Here is a 20,819-nt window from a genome sequence, read left to right as displayed (position 1 = left end):
TGCGAGTTACCGGGCTGTGGCAAGCTCCAAACATATTTCCAGTGACTGGCTGGGACCTCCAAGCGCAGAAGTGACAAAACAGCAGAAGGTTCTCTTCTTCACCCCTTCTGCTGGTTTTCTTGGACACTTCTGCTGCCCGTGTCACTTCTCTAGGTGCAGCGAAAGTTAATGTGGAAATGTTGATGTGGAAAATTTAGTTTCTGTATGATTAGCGGTAGAGTGGGTGGGTTAGTAATAAATAAATGACAGCAAGTGACCTCTGGTAATTAGCAGAATTAAATACTACCTTCTAAGCATGCAATTCTATGCGTTTTCACTCAGATTATTTATTATATATTTTTTTAGAAAACAAGGATATATTCCAAGCAACTATGTAACGGGAAAGAAGTCCAACAACCTTGACCAATATGAGTAAGTGAATATTTGAATTAAAATCTAGAAGATCATAAAATGAAACCTAAGCTTTGAGAATGATAATATATTTTTAAAGTTTTGCAAGCTATTATTTACATATGATAGCATCGATCTCAGAGATGAAACGTAAATATTTGAAATAGGCCTATATTTGTTCTGATTCGCTTTGTTGATTTTGCTGTGATTTATAATGTAGAGTCAAATCAGTGAGATGGCCATCAAGCATGTAGTTTTTAGGTTATCACTGTTAAAGCAAAAAAACCCCTCCTAATTCTCTGTTAGCCAAAGGGAAACTTTAAAGGAAATTTACCCATTATAAGTGTGCGGAATGTTTTTTTTAATATTAAAGTGACATATCTATCTAAAGTGTGTGGCGGTAAGATAATAGAGTAGAAAACAGTGGAAATCATTCAAAGTAAATAGATAAGAGATTTCGGAAGGCAGCTCTAATTTTCAAGAAAATATATCACTCAATGCATTTTAAGTCTTACTGTATGGCAGTAACTTCTCAGCTATAAAAGTATAGCTTTTTTTTTTTTTTAAAATATGCTTTTTCCAGTTGACGTTTAATTATGGAATACTTATTAAGAACGTCAGGATAAAACTTAACCCTGTATTCTCCAAGCTTGTTCGTGATATTCAGATTTCAGTACAGCACAAACTGGTGTGCCTGAGAATTTAAGACATATTTCATAGTTTTTAGATAAAATGGAGCTGTAAGGCAATAATAATTAAAACCACTTTACAAAACCACATTAGTAGCTCCAAAACTCTGCTATCGGCCACATACCGCTCCTACTGCTGTCTTTTGACAGAAGGTAAACATTCTTCTGGGATTTTGCCCTCGGCTTTACTAGAGGGAATTACTTGTTCTTTGTTGCTTTCTCATCTTTGAGGCTTTTGTTAAGAGCCCTGCTCTGCTCTGGGCTGGGTTTCGGGGCTGGCAGATGGGGAAGGAAGGAACCAGGCTGCCTTATCTGGTCCAGCCACTTTGTGCCTTACCACCTTGGGGCCATAATTCTGAGTCACCTCACGGTCCAGGGAGGATTACTCCAGGTCATCTTACCAACTGCAAGAAACCACTATCTCTGGGACAGCAGAACTTGATTAGAGGTTGCTGTGCCACTTCCCTGCTCGGTTACCCGGTGTGACAGCATAGCTCAAAATGATTGCACCGTGCCATTTGCGAGCTGTGTGCTTTTTTCCCTTTTTGATATTATTTGCTACAGCTGGCTGAAATGTCAGTGCTTCTGTGGCTGCTTTAACCTGCCCGTGCAGCACCGAGCTCGGGGATGTGCAACCGTGACATTTAATTTGCTTTCGACCTCCTCTTTGGTAGGTGGCTCCTCCCTGGAAAATCAGAACCGTGAAGTTATGGAATGAAATAGCAGTCTAGCAGCCAGCTCCGCAGGTGGCTGGACCCCTGTGCGGGCAGCTGCATCCCCCGGGCTGCCAGCCCGCCCTCGGGCTGCCGTTCAGAGCAACTCCCCCAATCAGCCTGCACACATTTGAGGAGTGCTTTTGCTGAAAAATCAGTTCAGTTACCTGAACTTTATTGGCTTCTGTGGGATCTCACTGGATTTGTTTCAGGGCGTTTTTATGGGGTAACTGCACAATGTAATAGAGACTGATTTTTAAAATTTATTTGTTTATTATCTTTTTTTTTTCCCCCACATTAACAAAAGTTCGGTTCTTGACCTTGACTTATCATAAAATTACTGAATCTGCAGCTTTGTAATACTTTGCTTCAAGCATTTTAGGTGAATCGTGCACCTTGGAGAAGTTTTGGTTACTGATGTTGTGTTGCAGGTGGTACAGCAGAAACCTGAACAGAAGCAAGGCAGAGCAGCTCCTCAGAAACGAGGTGAGCACAGCAGCCTTGCAGGATTGACCGTGAAATTTGCATAAAGTAGCTTCTTTTATTAAAGCAGAGGTTAATTTTGGCATGCGCAAATCACAGACCAGTTAGAAGAAACATGCAGCTTAAAACCGCTTGTACAAAACTGTCGATGTGCTTGCGTTTTAGGATAAAGAAGGTGGTTTTGTGGTGAGAGACTCAAGTCAGCCTGGCCTGTATACAGTTTCCCTTTATACAAAATTTGGAGGGTAAGTTTTTTTTGTCTGCTCTGCACACCTTGTCTCATCCGAATCCATTTGCATCCATATCCAGATCCATGGGCTGGAGAAAAGCCCAGGAGAGAGCTCAAGAAAGAAACAAGGGCTGCTGTGATAGAAAAGATGGGTGTCTAAAACGAGCTTCTCGACTCCATGGTCAGCTCATGTTTGGTTTAATCCACTGTAGACCTGAACCTCCACCCAGGAAGGGAAGTCTTGCTTTCCCACCCCGTTCATTCTCTTCCCTCCTACCAGCCCAAGTGTTTGCATTGGCGTGTGGTGAGCTGGGCTGAAAATTAACCTTTTATGAGTTAATCTTCAACTTGGTCTGAGCACTGAGATGAAGGCAAGTCACCAGTGCTTGGGGTCTTTGATATTCAAGTTGTTCAGGTCAAGTGTGTGTCACTGGGGACCTGTGCCAGTCCTTTCAGTTTCCTTTTCTTAGTCAATGTGCCCCTCTTACAATATCATTTGTTGTGAATTTTTTATTATTACTAATTGCTGCTGTTATCATTATTATTGTTATTATTGTTGTTACTTTTCCAGAGAAGGCTCATCAGGAATAAGACACTACCATATAAAAGAAACAGTGACATCACCGAAGCAGTACTACCTCGCAGAAAAACATCTCTTTAACTCTATTCCAGAAATAATTGAGTATCATAAACATAACGCAGCAGGTAGATGAACTGGATTTTTTCTGTCACTTAGGGTAGATTTGAAAAGGAGTGTGAGGCATTTCGGGGGTTTTAATGAAAGTTTTTAGGTTTTTATAGTTCCTTTTTTTTTCAGGGAAGTCTTGAAATACTGCGTTTTCACATTTTTTTTCAATATAGGCATTAATTTGAAAGGTTTTGTGTAAATATATATAAAAAAATGTATAAACATGTTACTGTCCTCAGAGTAACAGAAGAATAGCTCTGTCAGGTGAGGGAAAATTCATTTAGCTCCACATAGTGTCTCTATCAGCTGCCTGTAACCCACAGCAGAGGGATGGGGATGGTAATTCCCCAGAGTACTTTCCAGGCGCTACCTCTTTCCCTGAGGGTCACCACTGCTTAAAATGATCTAATCTTCCCATGTAGCAAACAGTTGAGGAGAACAGTAATGTGTTGTTTAGGAAATCCCTAAAGACGTGTCTTTGTAAAGGTGAGACACTTCAGATCTGTAGCTGATGGCTGATGTTGATGTCTGCCCACTGTATGAAGGGATGGGGAGAGTTTAGGAATCAGGTTCAAGGCACAGGTACTAATATAGTATACTTTTTTTCACATACGGTCTGTGCATAAATTTCCCTCATGACTGCTATTTTCCAGTTTATATATAATTCAGATGACCTGGCGTTTCCTGATGATATTCTGGAAAATGCCTTTCTGGAAAATATGCTCCGAAACATAACCCTGCTTTTCATTTATCATAACTGCTTTTATTACTTGGGGTTTTTTTCCAATTGTTTCATTGCTTTTACCTTGTGGTGTATTGACTTCTGACAAGATTTTAGGAGAATATTCAGCTAGCATGCAGCATTTATTTTGTGTATGTAAAATTCCTGCGTGAAACTGTTGGGATTTATATGTGTGAAACAGAAATGAGCAAAAGTGAAGTTGAGAGTATATGTTTTAGATAATCTTTCTGATCTGAAAGGGGTCCTCAGCCTTTGCTGGTGCCAGCATAACTGTAAAGCACAAATATGTATGTGTGTATCTATATCCATCTTTCACCAGTAAAGAAGATGCAACAAGTTAGATGCAGTGAGTGCTCCTGTGTACCTCTCGTAGTTGCTTTGAATAGTCAACACAACACGACAGCAGAAAATATGATCAAAGCTGTATATAATGATAAGCTTATTGTTAATCGATGTTGCAGTTTGCATTGAGCAAGTGGCTGATTGGCTGCCTGGCACTATTTCAGAAGTAAGCTGTGTCTCTTGAACTCTCTTTGAACCTCAGGTCTCGTCACCAGGCTGCGTTACCCAGTGACCCCAAAGAAGACGACAGCACCAACAACAGCAGGATTCAGCTATGGTAATTGCATGTTGTGTTAATCTACGTGTATCTTTTCTAATGACTTTATGTATGTTAAGATGCTACAGTATTTTCTAAAAATTTTGAAAAGACTTAATTCTGCACTGTGATTGGCTCTGCTAACTTCCACGGGTCCAAGTTCTACCGTGGAGACCCTTGCAGAGAGGATTGGCATGCAGAGGCATCACGGCTGGTGGTAGGCATGTGGTGCCAAGGGCAGCAGGGAGGAGAGGCAGAACGTGTCACCAGTGCTCCAAGGGAATTCAGCATCTTCCTCCAAGCTTTTGTGGACACTTTGAGCTCTGCCTGATTATTATTATTTTTTTTTTTTTATATAAATTTGGAATAACCTGTTTTAAGCATGACACATCAGGTAATGTGAGAAGCTTCTACGCATTGGAACAACTTTCTATGGTTTGCTGAAATCAAGTCTGATAATATCTGTGTGTAACTACTGGCTTCAGGAAAGTTTGAGTTTTGCCTTCTGTGTTGATCAGGAGCTGCTAAAGGTCATATCTACCTAATTGTTTGTTTGTTTTGTGAGGTGTAGAAGTGTTCAGTTTTCAGGTTAATTCCAAGACGTTTTCTCTCTAAATTCCCTAACTTGCTAGTAGTCCAGTTTCCCTTTCCTCTTCCTTATCACCTACCAGTTCAGTAGGTTCCTTAATACAGGAGTCACACACTCTCATCTGTTTCGTTTTATAGAGAAATGGGAAATTAATCCCTCGGAACTGACGTTCATGAGAGAACTGGGGAGCGGTCTGTTTGGCGTAGTGCGACTTGGGAAGTGGAGGGCACAGTATAAAGTGGCCATCAAGGCAATTCGGGAAGGCGCGATGTATGAAGAGGATTTCATTGAAGAAGCTAAAGTAATGATGTGAGTTGTGTGCTTGGCACTATTATTGCTAGTTCTAGGCCTCGGATGCAGTTTACTGATTAAAATAAAACACTTGGGGCAGGTGGTATTTTTGGGGTTCTGTGGGGTGGAGAGCTAGCACTGGGAGGAGGAAGTAATAACAACGCGATCTCAATCTTTTCAGGAAGCTAACACATCCTAAATTAGTTCAGCTGTATGGTGTGTGCACACAACAGAGACCTATTTACATCGTGACAGAGTTCATGGAGCATGGCTGCCTTCTCAATTACTTGAGGCAAAAACGGGGAGTTTTGAGTAAAGACGTCCTGCTCACTATGTGCCAAGATGTATGTGAGGGAATGGAGTACCTGGAGAGAAACAGCTTTATCCACAGAGACCTGGTAATATCCCACTACGCAATGCACTAATCTTCAAAATTTTTATTTTTGAACTTCCCTATTGCTTTTTGAAACAGCCTGTTTGTAAATAACGGCTTTTGTTCTTGCAGAAAATTATAAGTAGTTGAAGTTGGCTCTTTAGGGTCTAATCAAGTCTCTAAAACTGCCCTGTACGGAAAATGATGAGAGGTTTCTCTCTCCCAAGAAACTGGAATAAAATATCTCTGAAATTTTTATAAATAATTAATAACTGTTTGTGCTGATATCTCTGTTCTGTATTGGTGCCGTTTTCACCCCTCATGAATCCCTTGGGATGATTAGTTTTTCTAGTGTTTTTTTTACAAAATGCTTTCGTTATCAAAACGGTGCTATCAAGAGCAAATGCACTTACATCTTTTATTCTGGACCATAATGAGAAAACTTGGTAAATTGGTGAACTTGCTAAGCAATGATGACAAAGTCCTCCAAAGTAATTTATCCGCAAGAAACTGCAAGTTTTTCATCCAACTCTAACCATTCCCTTTGCAGGCTGCCAGGAACTGCTTGGTGAGTGACTCGGGAGTGGTCAAAGTGTCAGATTTTGGAATGACAAGGTATGGCTGTGTGTGCAAACATATTTGTGGGGATTTGGGAGAATTCACCTAACCATTGTACTTAGCCATAAGGCAACACATGCCCAGCAAAATTACAGGCAAAAATGATTATTTTTTTTTTTGATGTCTCTAAGGAACATCCTTTGGTTCATTTTTTTCCAGTGCCTTTAAAGCTTGTTCATTCTGTGGTCATGTGCCAGTTTCCTTACTCATTTTAATCCTGGAAAATAAAACCTAGGCAGTTTATTCTCTAGAGAATTAAGTGTGTCTAGCATTTACCATGAGAGGCCTGGCTTTGAACTGACTCCATGGTCTGACTGGTCTTCTATTAGCAACTTTATGTAGTGTCTGTGATAATCTTACAAATCAGGAAGTGATTAGTAGTGACGCAGGAGGCATATTAGAGCTTGTCTCTTAGACAGCAGAGCTCACACTGCAGAGATCGTACTCGTTAATCTGTATTTTGGTAAATAAATGATAGAAAAAGGCTATTCAGTGAGTTTGGGATGTTCTTGGGGTAGATGGTTCAGAGTTACTTCTTGGTAGCCAAAGTGCTGGGAGGTGCTGAGACCAGGAGAGGGGTTAATTTCGTGCCCTTGTTAGCACCCGTGGGTGCTACATCAGGTGGGTGATGTGTGGGTAAGGCAGAGGGTGGGGAGCAACACTTACATGGAAGGTGTTAAAGCACCATGATTTGCTCATGCTCTTCTTGGCTTTTGCCATCTTTCTGTGTCACTGAGCTTGCATGTCCCCTGACATCTGAATTCAGACTGGCTAGTAAGAAACAGAGCAAGAAATCATAGAATGTTTAGAGTTGGAAGGGACCTTAAAGGTCACCTAGTTCCAACCCCCCTGCCATGGGCAGGGACACCTCCCACTAGACCAGGTTGCTCAAAGCCCCATCCAGCCTGGCCTTGAATGCCTCCAGGGATGGGACCTCAACAGCCTCTCTGGGCAACCCGTGCCAGTGCCTCACCACCCTCACAGTGAAGAATTTCTTCCTGATATCTAATCTAAATCTACCCTCTTTCAGTTTAAAACCATTACCCCTCGTCCTATCACTGAAATCCCTGATAAAGAGTCCCTCCCAACTTTCCTGTAGGCCGCCTTTAGGTACTGGAAGGCCACGATAAGGTCTCTGTGGAGCCTCCTCTTCTCCAGGCTGAACAACCCCAACACTCTCAGCCTGTCCTCATAGGAGAGGTGCTCCAGCCCTCGGATCATCTTTGTGGCCCTCCTCTGGACCCGCTCCAACAGGTCCATGTGCTTCTTATGTTGGGGGCTCCAGATCTGAAAGCAGTACTCCAGGTGGGGTCTCACCAGAGCGGAGTAGAGAGGCAGAATCACCTCCCTCGACCTGCTGGCCACGCTGCTTTTGATGGGGCCCAGGATGTGGTCGGCCTTCTGGGCTGCAAACACACATTGCCGGCTCATGTTGAGCTTCTCACCAACCAACACCCCCAAGTCCTTCTCCTCAGGGCTATTCTCAATGCGTTCTCCGCCCAACCTGTAGTTGTGCTTGGGATTGCCCTGACCCGGGTGCAGGACCTTGCACTTGGTCTTGTTGAACCTCATGAGGCCTTGCTGAATTTTATGCTTTTGCATCATTTTCTAATACAGACATTTAACTTGCAGAGGGCCTAGGCGTGTGTTGTAGAGCTAATAATAACAAGAGAAGACTCTGAGGTCATAAGAAAAATGGACTGGGTCTTGACTGGAACCTTAGTACTGCATCAGAGAAGCATTTTTATCGTGTGATGCTAAGTCATGGCCATTAGGTGGCAATATGAGCTTCTAATATTCAAATCCAAATCTAACAAAATTTGCAGGCTAGAAGGCTGACAGAAAGGTATAACGTTTTTCTCTTTTTTTTTTCTTTCTTTCTTTTTTTTTTTTTTAAGGTATGTCCTTGATGATCAATACACAAGCTCCTCAGGGGCTAAATTTCCTGTGAAATGGTGCCCCCCAGAAGTTTTTAATTACAGCCGATTCAGCAGCAAGTCAGATGTCTGGTCATTTGGTAAGACATTAATCATTGAAAGAAAGCACTATTTTTACGTTTTATCAATGGAAGTTAAGCTCCAATTATTGAGAAGGATTCAGACATCTGAGAAAAAGCTCAGAGAACCCATTTGACACAGCTTTATGCTTGCATAAAGTGCCACAGAGACCTTTGGAACTGTTATTTATTAAAACCCATGCTACTAGAATAAGATGTTTTCAGCAATGACACATTTGAACACTTTCTAGAATATGTATCTCAAACTATTTATCTATCAGAAATCCTTAGCTCAGGGCTCAAAATAAACATATTTTTAAGAAGTTATTTGCTTATTTTCTTAATGTTTCTTTTCTTCTTTTTTTTTTTTAGGGGTTTTAATGTGGGAAGTATTTACAGAAGGAAAAATGCCCTTTGAAAAAAGCTCCAACTACGAAGTGGTGACAATGGTTAGTCAAGGACATCGTTTGTATCGGCCCAAACTAGCCTGTAAGCAGGTGTATGAAATCATGATGATGTGCTGGCAGGAGGTATATATTTTTTTTTATTTTTTTGGTCTATGAATTGAAAAAGGGTCAATCTAGCAAGACCAATTAATCTCTGTTGCAGCATTCTGACTGTATGCAGCTCTCTGATATTCATGTGTTTATTGCTAAGACAAAGATCTCCCTTTGGTTTGCAACTGAACTAGAGCTGTGATAAGAAAACCACCAAGGAAATTTCTATGAAATAAACAGACTGTCGGTTTAAGTATGCAAAGGCATTCAGTAACAAAAAGAAATAATTGCTAAATCTGTGCTAGTCACAATTATGTCTGCGTGCAAATACTGCTAGCAAAAAAATTCAGACAGAATGGCCCAGAGGTGGAGAATCTGATTTTTTATTGCTTCGTTTTATTAATAATTACAGAAACATACCAGAATGACTGACAATATTTTAAAGTTTATTATTATTTTTAAATATATTTTCATTACCTTATTGTAAATTATATAGGAAGTGTAGATTAACTTGCATTTGAATCTAAATACAAATCCTAAGGTTTATAAAGAAAGATAACAATACACTGTACTATTAATCCTCATAACCCAGAAAGATATTGCCTGTGCAGTTTTCAAAGAGGTCAAAGGGGCAGCAACCCCAAATGTAATACTTTATCAACTAAATCAGTATAAAACTTCTTTTTTTTTTTTTAGGAAGAAAGCAGAAAGTCTCTAAGAGAATAGGTGCATTTAATGAGATACCTCTAATTTTGAGAGAGCAATCGAGGAAACCAAGAATGGAAAGAGCTACATGATTTCCTTCTAGTTAGTCTTTGCCACAGGGGTTGCTGGGGAAAACCTGCTCTTTTCCAGTAATAAAGATGACATACTGTCTGACGCTTGTCTTGGAGGAGAAGGTGCTAGAACAGAGAGCAATTAGTCATCAAACCAACTGGTGGAGATCTAAAACTTACAAAGCAGTTAGTTTATGCAGCAAAAAAATACATTAAAAACAACTGTGCCCTGGAGGGGCGCGGCATGGCAAATATGTCTGTAGTTAAAAAAATCTATTCAGAGGAGCCAGGAAACTACAAATCATTAAATTTTGTTTGTGCTTGGTAACCTGCTTAAAATGGTCATTAAAATGGAATAATAAATTACCTGGAAGATAATAAGTGATTTGTTGATGTTCTTTGAATATTAATGTATTTATAGGAGTTATATGAACATCAATGAAATTGGTTAAAAATGCATTGATTTCATCAGGGGTTATTAACAATAAAATCTAAGCAGTCATCACGTGGGAGAGAATCTTTGCGAATTACAAACAGGACACAAGTAACGGCAAGATACTGTCAGTCTCTGTCATAAAATATGATTAACTGTTGGTACCTCAGTCCTCATTTAATAATTTTATTAATGACCTGTTGAGGAAAGTGAATACTGAGGCTTCAAAATTCAGCAGGTGATACAAATCTAATTAGGCTGATAAGTGGACGAAAAGTGCAAGTTACCCAGACATTCAGAAGATGCTAAATTAACGGTGTCAGTAAAGTCAGCGAAGACACTACCTCAGTGTACTCACTGGAATGAAACAAAGGAAATAGGATGTTATGACACATGTGGAACTCTATGGAAAATAAACACAGTAGACGAAGGATGCTGTTGCGTAAGTCTATGACGCAGTCTCATTTTGGAGCCTGAAAAATAATGCTGAAGTAAAAGAGGTTTCAGAGAATGACACTCAATTCTTAGGAGCATGAACAACTTGCGTAAAGAAAGAGTGGGGCAATTCACTGGGGGAGGTGGCGGTGGGGAGAAATATGAAAAAGTGTAGCGCTGTGGAAAATAATGAGTTATACGAAGAATGTAGTCCAGCAACACCTATTTATGTTTTTTCAAAGTGTAAAAAAGGTGACCCTTGCTGAAATTAAGGGATACATCTAAAACCTACACAAGGAAATATTTTTGCATGTATTACATTTAATGAAGCTGTAAATTCATTGCCACAGAACATATCAAGACCAATAATTGTCAAAGTTAACACAACTTTATTGCTTTCTGATCACAGTTGTGCATGCTTTTATTTTTAGAAACCAGAGGGACGTCCGACTTTTGAAGACTTGCTTCACACAATCATTGACATTGCAGAGGGTGAAGATGCTTTCTGAGAGATAAAAAAAAAAAAAGACAACAGCAGCACAAGTACAGGAAAAAAGCCACTTTCCAGAGAGTGGCGTTACCATTTCTTTTTAAAGATTCTTGATTCTGTAAGCTACTGGATGCTGCTAAACAGCATGGGGACCCTGTAACATCTGATCCGCTTCAACACCAAGAGAGTTTTACACGACGTTGAGAAATGAGCACAGTATCTCCAGCAGTACTAGCACTCTCTATGCCAGCGTTACATAGCTGGCAAGTTGAGCTCTTTATGGAGGAAGAGAGAGAATGTGGCCAAAACCCAAGAGCTTCATTTGCATTTACCAAGTTGGGTTCATGTATATACAGTCCACGGTTTCTGAGTTTCTCTTTACACAGGCAGTAGTATTAGTAGTGATTTGCATGCTTAAAAGTTGTAGGTATCTATAAATGGCTATTTACTGACATTGAAATGTTTCCAGAGATTCTCCAGAAACATTATTTTTCTCTGTTGATGGGTGTTGTATGACACATTAGGAACACAAAATGTGTCTCTGTCATTTGCATATAATAGGTTGGTGACAGCACAGTCTTCAGTTTAGTGGAACACTCAAAAAGCTTTGCTTCAGACCTGAGCTGTGATATGCCCCAAGCCGTTCTATGCTGTTTGGTCAACCAGAGACCCTCCCATGGTTAGTCTTGATGTTACTTGTGAAAAGTAAGTCCCAGATTGAGCACAACTGGCTGTCAGTGTACCATAGTACCTTGTTTTGGATTAATTACAAAATAATTTATATGCTGTATGTATTGTAAATATATAAATTCCATTCACTTATTTATATAAAGTGTGTTTTCCTCTTGGAATTTTCAAGTACAAGTTTGTCCTACCTTCGCTTATATGCACAACTCGATCCATAGGGTTGTAAATGAAAGTAAATACACTTTCAAGTGTGTTTAAGGAGGGCTTCTCTTTCTGTTTGTCATCTGTACATACAGGGATCTAACCTTCTGTTCTTAACAGAAAATGTCATACTACGTGCGTATGTAAATAAACTAAATGTTAACTATTGTTTGGAACCAACTAATGTGTTGCCAATAATTTACTGTCAGTGCATCATTTGCCAAACTCATTGTTCATGTGAATATGATGTTATGAGTCTATGTATATCTGTGTGTATACACACTCTATACTAAATATATATATTAGTATGAATATATATTTAAATTAATTTGGCCATGACAAAATGTTCAGTGCAGAAATGCCTGAATTCCTTAGAAGTTACACACTCTGTCCACTCTGCTAGAGGCTCCGCAGCCTTGATAAAGCCTGTTTCAGTTAACCTGACTTTTTACCATTGGGTGCGAGGAGCATTTGCACTTCAGTTTTGCTGTATCCACCTCCTGAGTAACTTTATTGCATATATTTTTTTTTTTTTCTTTCATTACCTGTGTCCTTGTGTCATGTGTAATAGAAAATAGATTGCACAAACCCTTCTTTTTTAATTTTTTTTTTTTTTTGCAAATAGGCAGAAAGGAGTATGGTGAATTTATTTCCAATCAAGCTAACTATAGTTACCTTTAATAACTTAATACATTCCATCATTGCTGCATTTGAGTATTTCTGTAATCAATTTTGGAGGTGCTTAGTTCCCTGCGCTGCTTTGTCTAAACCTTTATGATCAAAAGGAGAAAGCCTTTTGTTTGTTGGAAGAAATGCTTTCCTTTTCTCACGCTATTTCATTGAAAAGTGGCAGGCTGTCAGAAAAGGTTGAAATGTATACTTCCTTTTTCTTTCAAAGTCTCAGAAGATTATCGCAATAATGCAAACCAATGTGTCAAAGTGTTGAGTCCAAACCACTACCTAATCAATCCCAACTGCCGGTATTGTTGAAGGGGAAAATCTAGGGTTTTCTAGATTTCTAGGTAGTAGAAGAAGGAACATGGAAGATTTAAGGCGAACCAAGCTCATCTTTCCTTCCCTAGTTGCTCCTTTGCACCCCAGTTTTTCAGTGGAGACCCTGCAAAGTATGGCATTGCCAACACTTCTGACACTATGTAATGAAAAATACTGCAGTAATAAGTCATGTTTCCCCTGAAACACAAATGAAGCATAGGAAAAGCAGGAGATTAATAGTTTCCAGTGAACCTTAAGTCTGTTTCTAGATGATAATTATATATTTATTATTAATTTATATCATAAAACACACCCTAACTGCTGACTTTTGGCAGCAGTTTCCTCATTGATGTGGGCACTTTGAATCCAACCCCTTGGCCTGCCTCTTCCCGGTACCAGAGGATAACTTCTGCATACCTGCCATTGGGTTTGATACTTACTTAGGATGCCAGGAACTGTGAGGCACCTAGTTTTTAGATTAAAGTATTTTTTAGTTGAGTGTTAATCTTAGATGGTTAATTTTAGAAAGGATCGGAACACCTCTGGAGGCAGCTGTCGTGCTGACTCTCCTGATGTTTTCAAAGACATGTTGAAAGACCGCACCATCGTTTCTTCTGGATGAGCTGACTCGTCCTTAAGGAACTTCAGTCTTTCTTCCCCTTTTTATTATAACTGATTTTTTTCACATGTTGGGGTCAAAAATTCATCTGAACAGAACCAAATGTTGTAATACATATCTGCTGTATTTTTTTTCCTTTTTTTTTTTTTTGACGATATATTTCACCCTACGGACTACGGTTTAATTTTTTCTGTAAAATGTGTGTTTGATACTAGAAAGCAGACACTTTTTTCACTTTTTAAACATATGTCAGATTCCTCTGTTTGGGGCAGCTTTTTTTTATTTTTTTTTTAAAAAAAAAAAGGTAAGTAGGCGGAGTCAAGAAGTATTTGTGGTTTACCGTGTTTCATATCAGAGCGGAGAGCTCAACTAGGGGTGTTTTACTGACACAACTGATGAAGAGAGGTTTGCATTTTCATTTGAATATAAGTGGACAACCAGACATGATTCTTTCTACCTGTAAGTAGACTGGGCCACATATGTTATCTTGTAGTTTTGTTTTGTGCAGTAGCAGTGTACTTAGCAAATGAGCTATTTAAATATTGCCATAAAAATACCAGCCAGCTTTCTCTTGTGCTGCTCACGTTCTTTGTTCAGACTCCTTGTCTTGACTTTCAAAATTACTGTGCAAATATGACTCCATCGTTGTTTGGATTCAGCAAAGCAACTACTTTTACATATAAATAGGGAGATATTCCCACATACTGTCCTTAAAAGCATGTGCAGCATAGACCTGGGTAAAAGGTTTGGTAGACTAGAGCTGTCTTTCCTCCGGAGCAGAATTAACTCACAGGAAAGACAGAAAGCCTCAGCTTGCACAAGTAAAACACTTGTCTTTTTAAGTATTTTTAGAAGCAAACTATACTGTGGCTTTCTACTATTGATTTTTCTAGCGCTGTAGAGAACTGACAGACGTACTAGATCAGGAGGCATATCCTGTGTTGCAGTAAAGGTCTGGGTTTGGTGGGTGAAGTGGAGCTCGTAGTGTTGAACACCGTTCACCTGCTGCCACACTGCAAGAGCAGGAACTTCTTGCAAAACATGCTAGAAGAGTGCAAGTCTTGGACATTGACTACAGCGCTTTCAAAATTGGTAGTGCTTTGAGAAACAGTTAATCAGAAAGAAGCTCAAGCCAAGAAACCTATGAAATAATAAAATGACAAAATGCAAATTATAAAAAATAATCTCTAACTTGTTGCTTTTATCTTTGTTGCTGCTTCAAGGCTGAGGGACGTGGGTCTAAGGCTGAGGGGTCTAAAGAAAGTTTTTTTAAGGGGGATCTTATCAATACTTATAAATACTTAAAGGGAGGGTGCCAGGTAGATGGGAACAGTCTTTTTTCAGTGGTGCCCAGTGATAGAACGAGAGGTAACGGCACAAACTTGAAGTTCCGGGAAGTTCCACCTAAACATGAGGAGGGACTTCTTTACTTTGAAGGTGGCAGAGCACTGGCACAGGCTGCCCAGAGAGGTGGTGGAGTCTCCCACTCTGGAGACATTCAAAACCCACCTGGACGCCGTCCTGTGCAACTGCTGTAGGTGACCCTGCTCTGGCAGGGGGGTGGACTAGATGATCTCTAGAGGTCCCTTCCGACCCTGACCATTCTGTGATTCTGTGATTGCTCAAGGCTCCAAATTAGGGTGAGGTCTAGCTGAAGGTAGCAGGAAGACTGCATATAGAAAGGAGTATGAATTGGCCACCTATACAGACAATGTTACCAACCCAAAGCATATCTCTGGGTATTGTGGGACTTTATCAGGCCACTTATTTGCAGCAATGGACCATCTGAAAGGACTTGTGTGTTTTCACTATGCCTTCTCTGTTTTTCTGGGACTAGCTTTCAGCTTCTCAAGCAAACAGCTGTTCCTGACAGCTGACCAACCTTTTTCTTCTCCCTCTAGCATCCCATCTGTTCTGTTGTGCACAGACAAGTTTGTTTTCAGGCTTCTGAGTTGGTTATCAAAATGTCAGCTGCAAATTTTTAGGCTGAGTATTTGTCAGGCTAGGGTCAACACCAGTTTCCCAGTATTTCCAGTTCATCCACATGCTTCTCTTGCTGTGTTATCTTTTCTCATTTCAAAACTGTGCATGTGAAAAGGTCTGATTTTGGGCGTCAGAATTCGATAGGCTATCATAGCTCTGTGCTAGTGTTGGGATTCATATTTTTTAAGCTGTCACCAGGGAGATAATATGACACCGTTTTAAAAACAAGTGTCTTCCTCCTAATACAGTCATTTCTAGAAAGAAAAAGACAAGAGCTATGGTTTTTGTTCCTGTGTTCAATTATTTGTAGAATTAGCTGAACTTTGTCTGAGGTTGCAAGCTTTCATCAGAAATTGGAGAAATCAAATTCTCTGCACAATTATAGAAGGAAATTACAAATTCTAGATGCAACAGCCTAATTACTCATTTTGTTTGATTTAAACTTGGGTTTTAAGCTGCTGACTTTAATTGCTCCATGGTGACATACACCCTGAGGATCAAAGTCAGATGTGTTTTGGTATCTTATGTTTTGATAGAACCCAGGGAAATGTGGGCTGAGAGGTCTAGTGGGGCTGTGGACATTGGAGAAACCTTCCTTCCTGTGGATTTAAAAGAGGCAAAATTTGACCAATTTTTCTGGATGTTTGTGGAAAATTTTTAAGTATGTAGAAAACAGAGGAGCAGGACCCGAAAATAGTGATGGGTCCCTAACTATTTTAATAGACTTCCAAAACCAATTTACTGTTTTACCAATTTACTGAAAAATATTCAATATTTCTTTTGTTAACCTATATTTCTTCCCTGTGCCCTGTCCAGGCAGTAAGTCCGTCATTCATCATATGATAAATCTTATTGGTGTCTCTGTTCTCTTCAAAATAGGGAAGCCAAAACGTGAATTCCTTGCTGAAGCAAAACTCTCACCGATACCATCACTGATTAATTTTTAATTTATGAACTCTTCAATGTGGTTACATGAGTTAGGGACCAGGGGGTTGAGGCCTGCTAATATGTCTGTGACTCTAACACCCTTTAACAAAGGCAGGGTGTTTTGCTTAAGAAAAGGTCCTTAGTCCAAAATTGAAGGAAACCAGATAGCATAGTCGCATTTATTTCAGTGATTTGACTTCAGGTGTATCAGAAAGGAAAATCAAGAAGAAAAATTTAAAACTGTGAGTAAATCATAAAAATCTGTTTTCAAATTCTTATTTGCATTTTAAAAGGCAGCATTTTTTTTTTTCACTAAAACGCAGGGTTTAAAAAAATTATTATTATTTCTTCGTTTGCCTGATGGCTGTTGAATAGAAGAGAAGAGAAAGGAAGGAAGAGCCTGAGTCGCAGGAGGGGGTGTGTGGCCGTGAGAAGCTTCAGGCAGGAAACGCAGGCTTCCTGTAACGCTGCAGTGAGCATCGCTGTGGCAGCTGGAGGCAGCCCCTGGGTGTAAACATCTTCCTCGGCCGCAAGCAGAAGGTCAAGCTGCGAGCCAGTTCAGTCAAATTATTTGTTCAGTGTGTCAAAGCTTTCACCATTTGCAGCATTGGCCGAGTCTTTCTAAAACAGCATGGCAGAGCAGCTCTGGGCCTTTCTGTAGTGAGTTATGAACTCAAAAATTATGATTTTAATCAAGGGGAGAAAAAGTGTTGTGCAAGGAGCTTACTAGTGACTAGGGAGGATGTAAAATGCATAGACCAATACATAGGTCTTTGCTTGAGATGCTGGAATGCCAATCCATCAGGTCCAAACTTCCTGGCTTAATTCAATTTAACTAAAGCAGGACTTAGTTCCACAGAACTGAAGGCCTTTCTATGTCCGCATTCCTTGATAATGTTTCCCAGCAGACCTGACAAATCTCCAAACAGAAATTAACAGTTTGCACTGCTATAATTTATGCTTTTATTAATTTCTACTGAGTTAATTCCACAAGTGCTCTAGGATGGACATGGACAAAATGCATGGACAGAAGAACTTCAGAAGCAATAAGGTTGCCGGAGCAGATGCGTAAAGACAGTTTTGTTTTCAAAGAGCTGGAAATTAACTTCTTCAGGATGATAAATATTTGCGGGATTGATAGGCTGTGAATTCACACTTAAAATACTCCAATGAGGAGAATGAGGAGAAGCAAACTTTGCAGAACTGTGCAGTGTTTGTGCTGCTCCTCAGGACCCAGCAATTCAGTTCAGTGTGGGCTTATCTGACCCATGGCCTTAGTCTAATTTGAGCCTTCACTTTTTGCCTTCAGAACTTGGTCATATTTTGTGATCTGTAATTGGTTACGCACCCTAGCCTTGGAAAAATTGCTCACCAAATGAAGCACATGTCCCAGGAAGCACTGTAATTGAAGCTTTAACCTGTACCTTTTCTGAGGTCCTATAGACAGGACAAGATGCTAAATACTTAATATCATATATGCTTGGGATGTAATATCATATATGCTTCGGATGTTTTAAAAAACATCACATTCATTTATTGCTAATTGCTTTTAGCACTGTGAAAGGGGAGGTCTAATGCAAAAAGCATCCATTAACAGAGCAAGTCTGAAATTCACTGAAGGTAAAAAGGATTCCTGAACTTATTCTATAAATTTATTCAAATCACTGAGCTCATAAAGACAAGCAAGACAGAATTACATGCCCATAACATCTGTCTGAACGCCTCGCTTTCGTGCTAACAGCAAAATCTTTAAAATCTTCTTAGAAGATCATTCTTACGTCACATTGAAACTCCGCAGTGCTGCCTCTAAATATTTCTGGTAAGTGTTCTATAAGGAGAGCAAGTTGTCTGATGAGGAGTAATATATTTAATTAGACTAGACAGTTTTATAAGAAGTAGATAAGCTTTCAAATGTCATATTCCTTTTTTGCACACTACTAAGTACTTTATAAACATGGATTAAACTTCATGTCACTGACTGAAGTAAAAGAAACCCAAGAATTTTTTCACCCATTGTGTTGACTGTTTATGAAACACAGAAGTGATTACAAAAAGAAATGGGACCCTAACACAGTCTAGGTCAGGAGACAAACACAATTCCTTCCCAAAATATTTGGGAAGGTTTGGTAAGTAGCATGTAATTTTAAACAACCCTTTTTCTAATGAAATTGCCATAACTTCCTCAAAAGACAGCACCTGCAAGACCACACTGTTGTGCGATATGCTTCCAAGGCACTGATTAATACTGCTTCAGAGACACTCACTCCTTAACACCGTGACACTAATTTACGCTTGAATTTATGGAGTTTCTCGGGGTATAAAAAAGCAATGGTAATAAACCAGAAAGAATTCCCAGCTGACTTTTAAAAAGTGATTTTCATTCCAAGCTTATTCTCACCTAGAACATTGATAATCTCAACCCTGTAGTAAAACAATGCCAGAGACCATGTTCAGGCAAACTTCGGCCACTATAATTTTAAACCGCTGAGGGACAGTTTAATGTACAGTGGAAAATTGCGCAGCAAATGAATTGCGTTGCCCATATCTTTTCAGCCTGGTTTCTTTAAAGAAAATTGTCGGTGTCAGCTGGCTTGGGTATTTGTAATCGCTGCATTTTGCATAGCCGTCAGTGGAAACTTTTATCAAACAGTTGATAGTGTCTTCTGATTAATGTAGGCTCGTCAGCTTCCCACACAACAGGTTCTTCACAGGATGCAACAGTCTAAGGGAAATTGCCCCACGACTTTCAAGATAAATACTCTAACCAAAACACATATGAGACAGGTTTCTTCCTCTTCCAGTTAAGAACTAGTTTTGGTATCATCTTTCTGACATCTGACATTCTCCTTTCTTTCATTAGTGCAATATTTGCTAAGTTAGGTACCTTCTTAGAGAAAATAATTACATTTTCATTGTGTAGTAAGGTTACTTAATATTTTGAGTGCTGGTATGCATACTTTCAGCACATTTGGCTGAAACGTTGGTAACAGGCATTGGCAAAAAGTCTTACAGAACACCAGAAAGGACACCGTATTTACCCCTGGCTGGATTAAGTCGTTAGGATCAACAAGCCAAAGATGCCGTGAGAGAAAAACAAGTAAAGTGAAGACAATGGTGGGAGAAAGACATACCTTGTGAAAGGTAAAGAAACAAAATACTGAGACCTCGGATATTCTATTTCAAATAACTTTCTGAGGCCTCTTTTTCTACTATGACCTCTGTGGCAGAGAAAACTCAGGACTCCTTGGAGTGGGATATAAAGTTTATTTTCTATCAGTGCAGCTGAATATGGCTGGAGCCTTGTCTCTGCGCACTCGGCTCTCATGCTTCCTAAAGAGAGTGTACATCGCATCCAAGAGCCTGAGCCCAGCCTGATGGTGCTGCTGCCTTCCCACCCAACCACCGGTGATGCATGACGGTGAGATGGTTCAGGGAGCCGACCCAGCAGTGATTCCCCACTGGTTTAGGGTCCTGTCTCGCTCCGTTGGAGATGAGATTAGCAGCAGTGAGAGGGAAAGGGGACGGGACCGTAGCTGCCACAGCTTGGCTGAAACTGCCTTGGGAACACAAGTTGGGGAAAGTAGGTCTCAGCCTGAGTGGAAGTGGACCAGAGCGGATGTCAACCATTTATTTACCTCCTTCAGATCTTCTTAATGCCTTCCAACCTATTTAATACCATATCCTTTCTGCTGCTCGTACAAGATCTATTAGATTGATTTATCTCTAAATGTATGAGGTATGTGATGATGTGTCCAATGTATTTTTCTCAGGATTATCCACCGCTTGGCACCTAGGTGTAAAGCATATCTTTTCTTAGTACTTCAAATCTGGGCATATAGTCTATAAACAGCAGCAACAGAAACAGGAAAGTCAGTGTTAATTCAAAGAATTGAACGTAGCGTGTCTCCTTTAGTAAACGTCACAATAAGAAAAAGCTTGTCATGCAAGTGTGATTTTGTATTTGGCTTGAACGATCTAAAAATTCTGTCATTGCTGAAGGGGACAGTTCTCCACCTCCTGCCCCTGATGATGTTCTCATCCTCTTCGTTGCACTGGTTAGAGCTTGCACGGGTTGGTGTGTTCAGCCAGATTGGTACTGGTCTGGCTGACAAGGTCTTTTTTTTTCCTTTCTGATCAATGAGCTGATTTAACTCATCACATGGCCTCACAATTGCAAAGACACTGTAAGGGAGACAGTGGAGTAAATAGATGGGGCAGCAGGAGAGGTCTGCTGTCTTTGGTGGATGCAGATTCAGCCTTAATGATTTGTTAGATACCTCACAGCAAGATAGAGCTAATAATGGGTCTAAGCACATATGGTAGTCCTTAGTTCTGTAAATTTTGTAAACAAACAAACAGGAACTCTGCAAATATGGGAA

General features: G+C 39.9%; 1 protein-coding gene across 2 annotated transcripts in view; it reads left to right on the top strand.

Annotated features, from left to right (window-relative positions):
* Positions 1–11,185, top strand: part of TEC (tec protein tyrosine kinase) — a 36,197-nt gene extending 25,012 nt beyond the window's left edge. For both annotated transcript variants that reach the window (XM_009884971.1, XM_009884972.1), the window contains 11 exons: positions 346–411; positions 2,224–2,278; positions 2,441–2,520; positions 3,076–3,209; positions 4,479–4,553; positions 5,259–5,430; positions 5,594–5,810; positions 6,336–6,400; positions 8,302–8,420; positions 8,772–8,929; positions 10,972–11,185. In XM_009884971.1, coding sequence (XP_009883273.1) covers positions 346–411; positions 2,224–2,278; positions 2,441–2,520; positions 3,076–3,209; positions 4,479–4,553; positions 5,259–5,430; positions 5,594–5,810; positions 6,336–6,400; positions 8,302–8,420; positions 8,772–8,929; positions 10,972–11,049 — 1,219 coding nt within the window. In that variant the 3' untranslated portion in view covers positions 11,050–11,185. The remainder of the gene's footprint in view (positions 1–345; positions 412–2,223; positions 2,279–2,440; positions 2,521–3,075; positions 3,210–4,478; positions 4,554–5,258; positions 5,431–5,593; positions 5,811–6,335; positions 6,401–8,301; positions 8,421–8,771; positions 8,930–10,971) is intronic.
* Positions 11,186–20,819: the final 9,634 nt, after the last annotated feature.

The sequence above is a fragment of the Charadrius vociferus genome, unplaced genomic scaffold, assembly GCF_000708025.1.
Source record: "Charadrius vociferus isolate BGI_N301 unplaced genomic scaffold, ASM70802v2 scaffold134, whole genome shotgun sequence".
Lineage (NCBI taxonomy): Eukaryota > Metazoa > Chordata > Aves > Charadriiformes > Charadriidae > Charadrius > Charadrius vociferus.
Note: the sequence above shows the minus strand (reverse complement) of the source record. Positions and strands in the feature narration are given on the sequence as shown.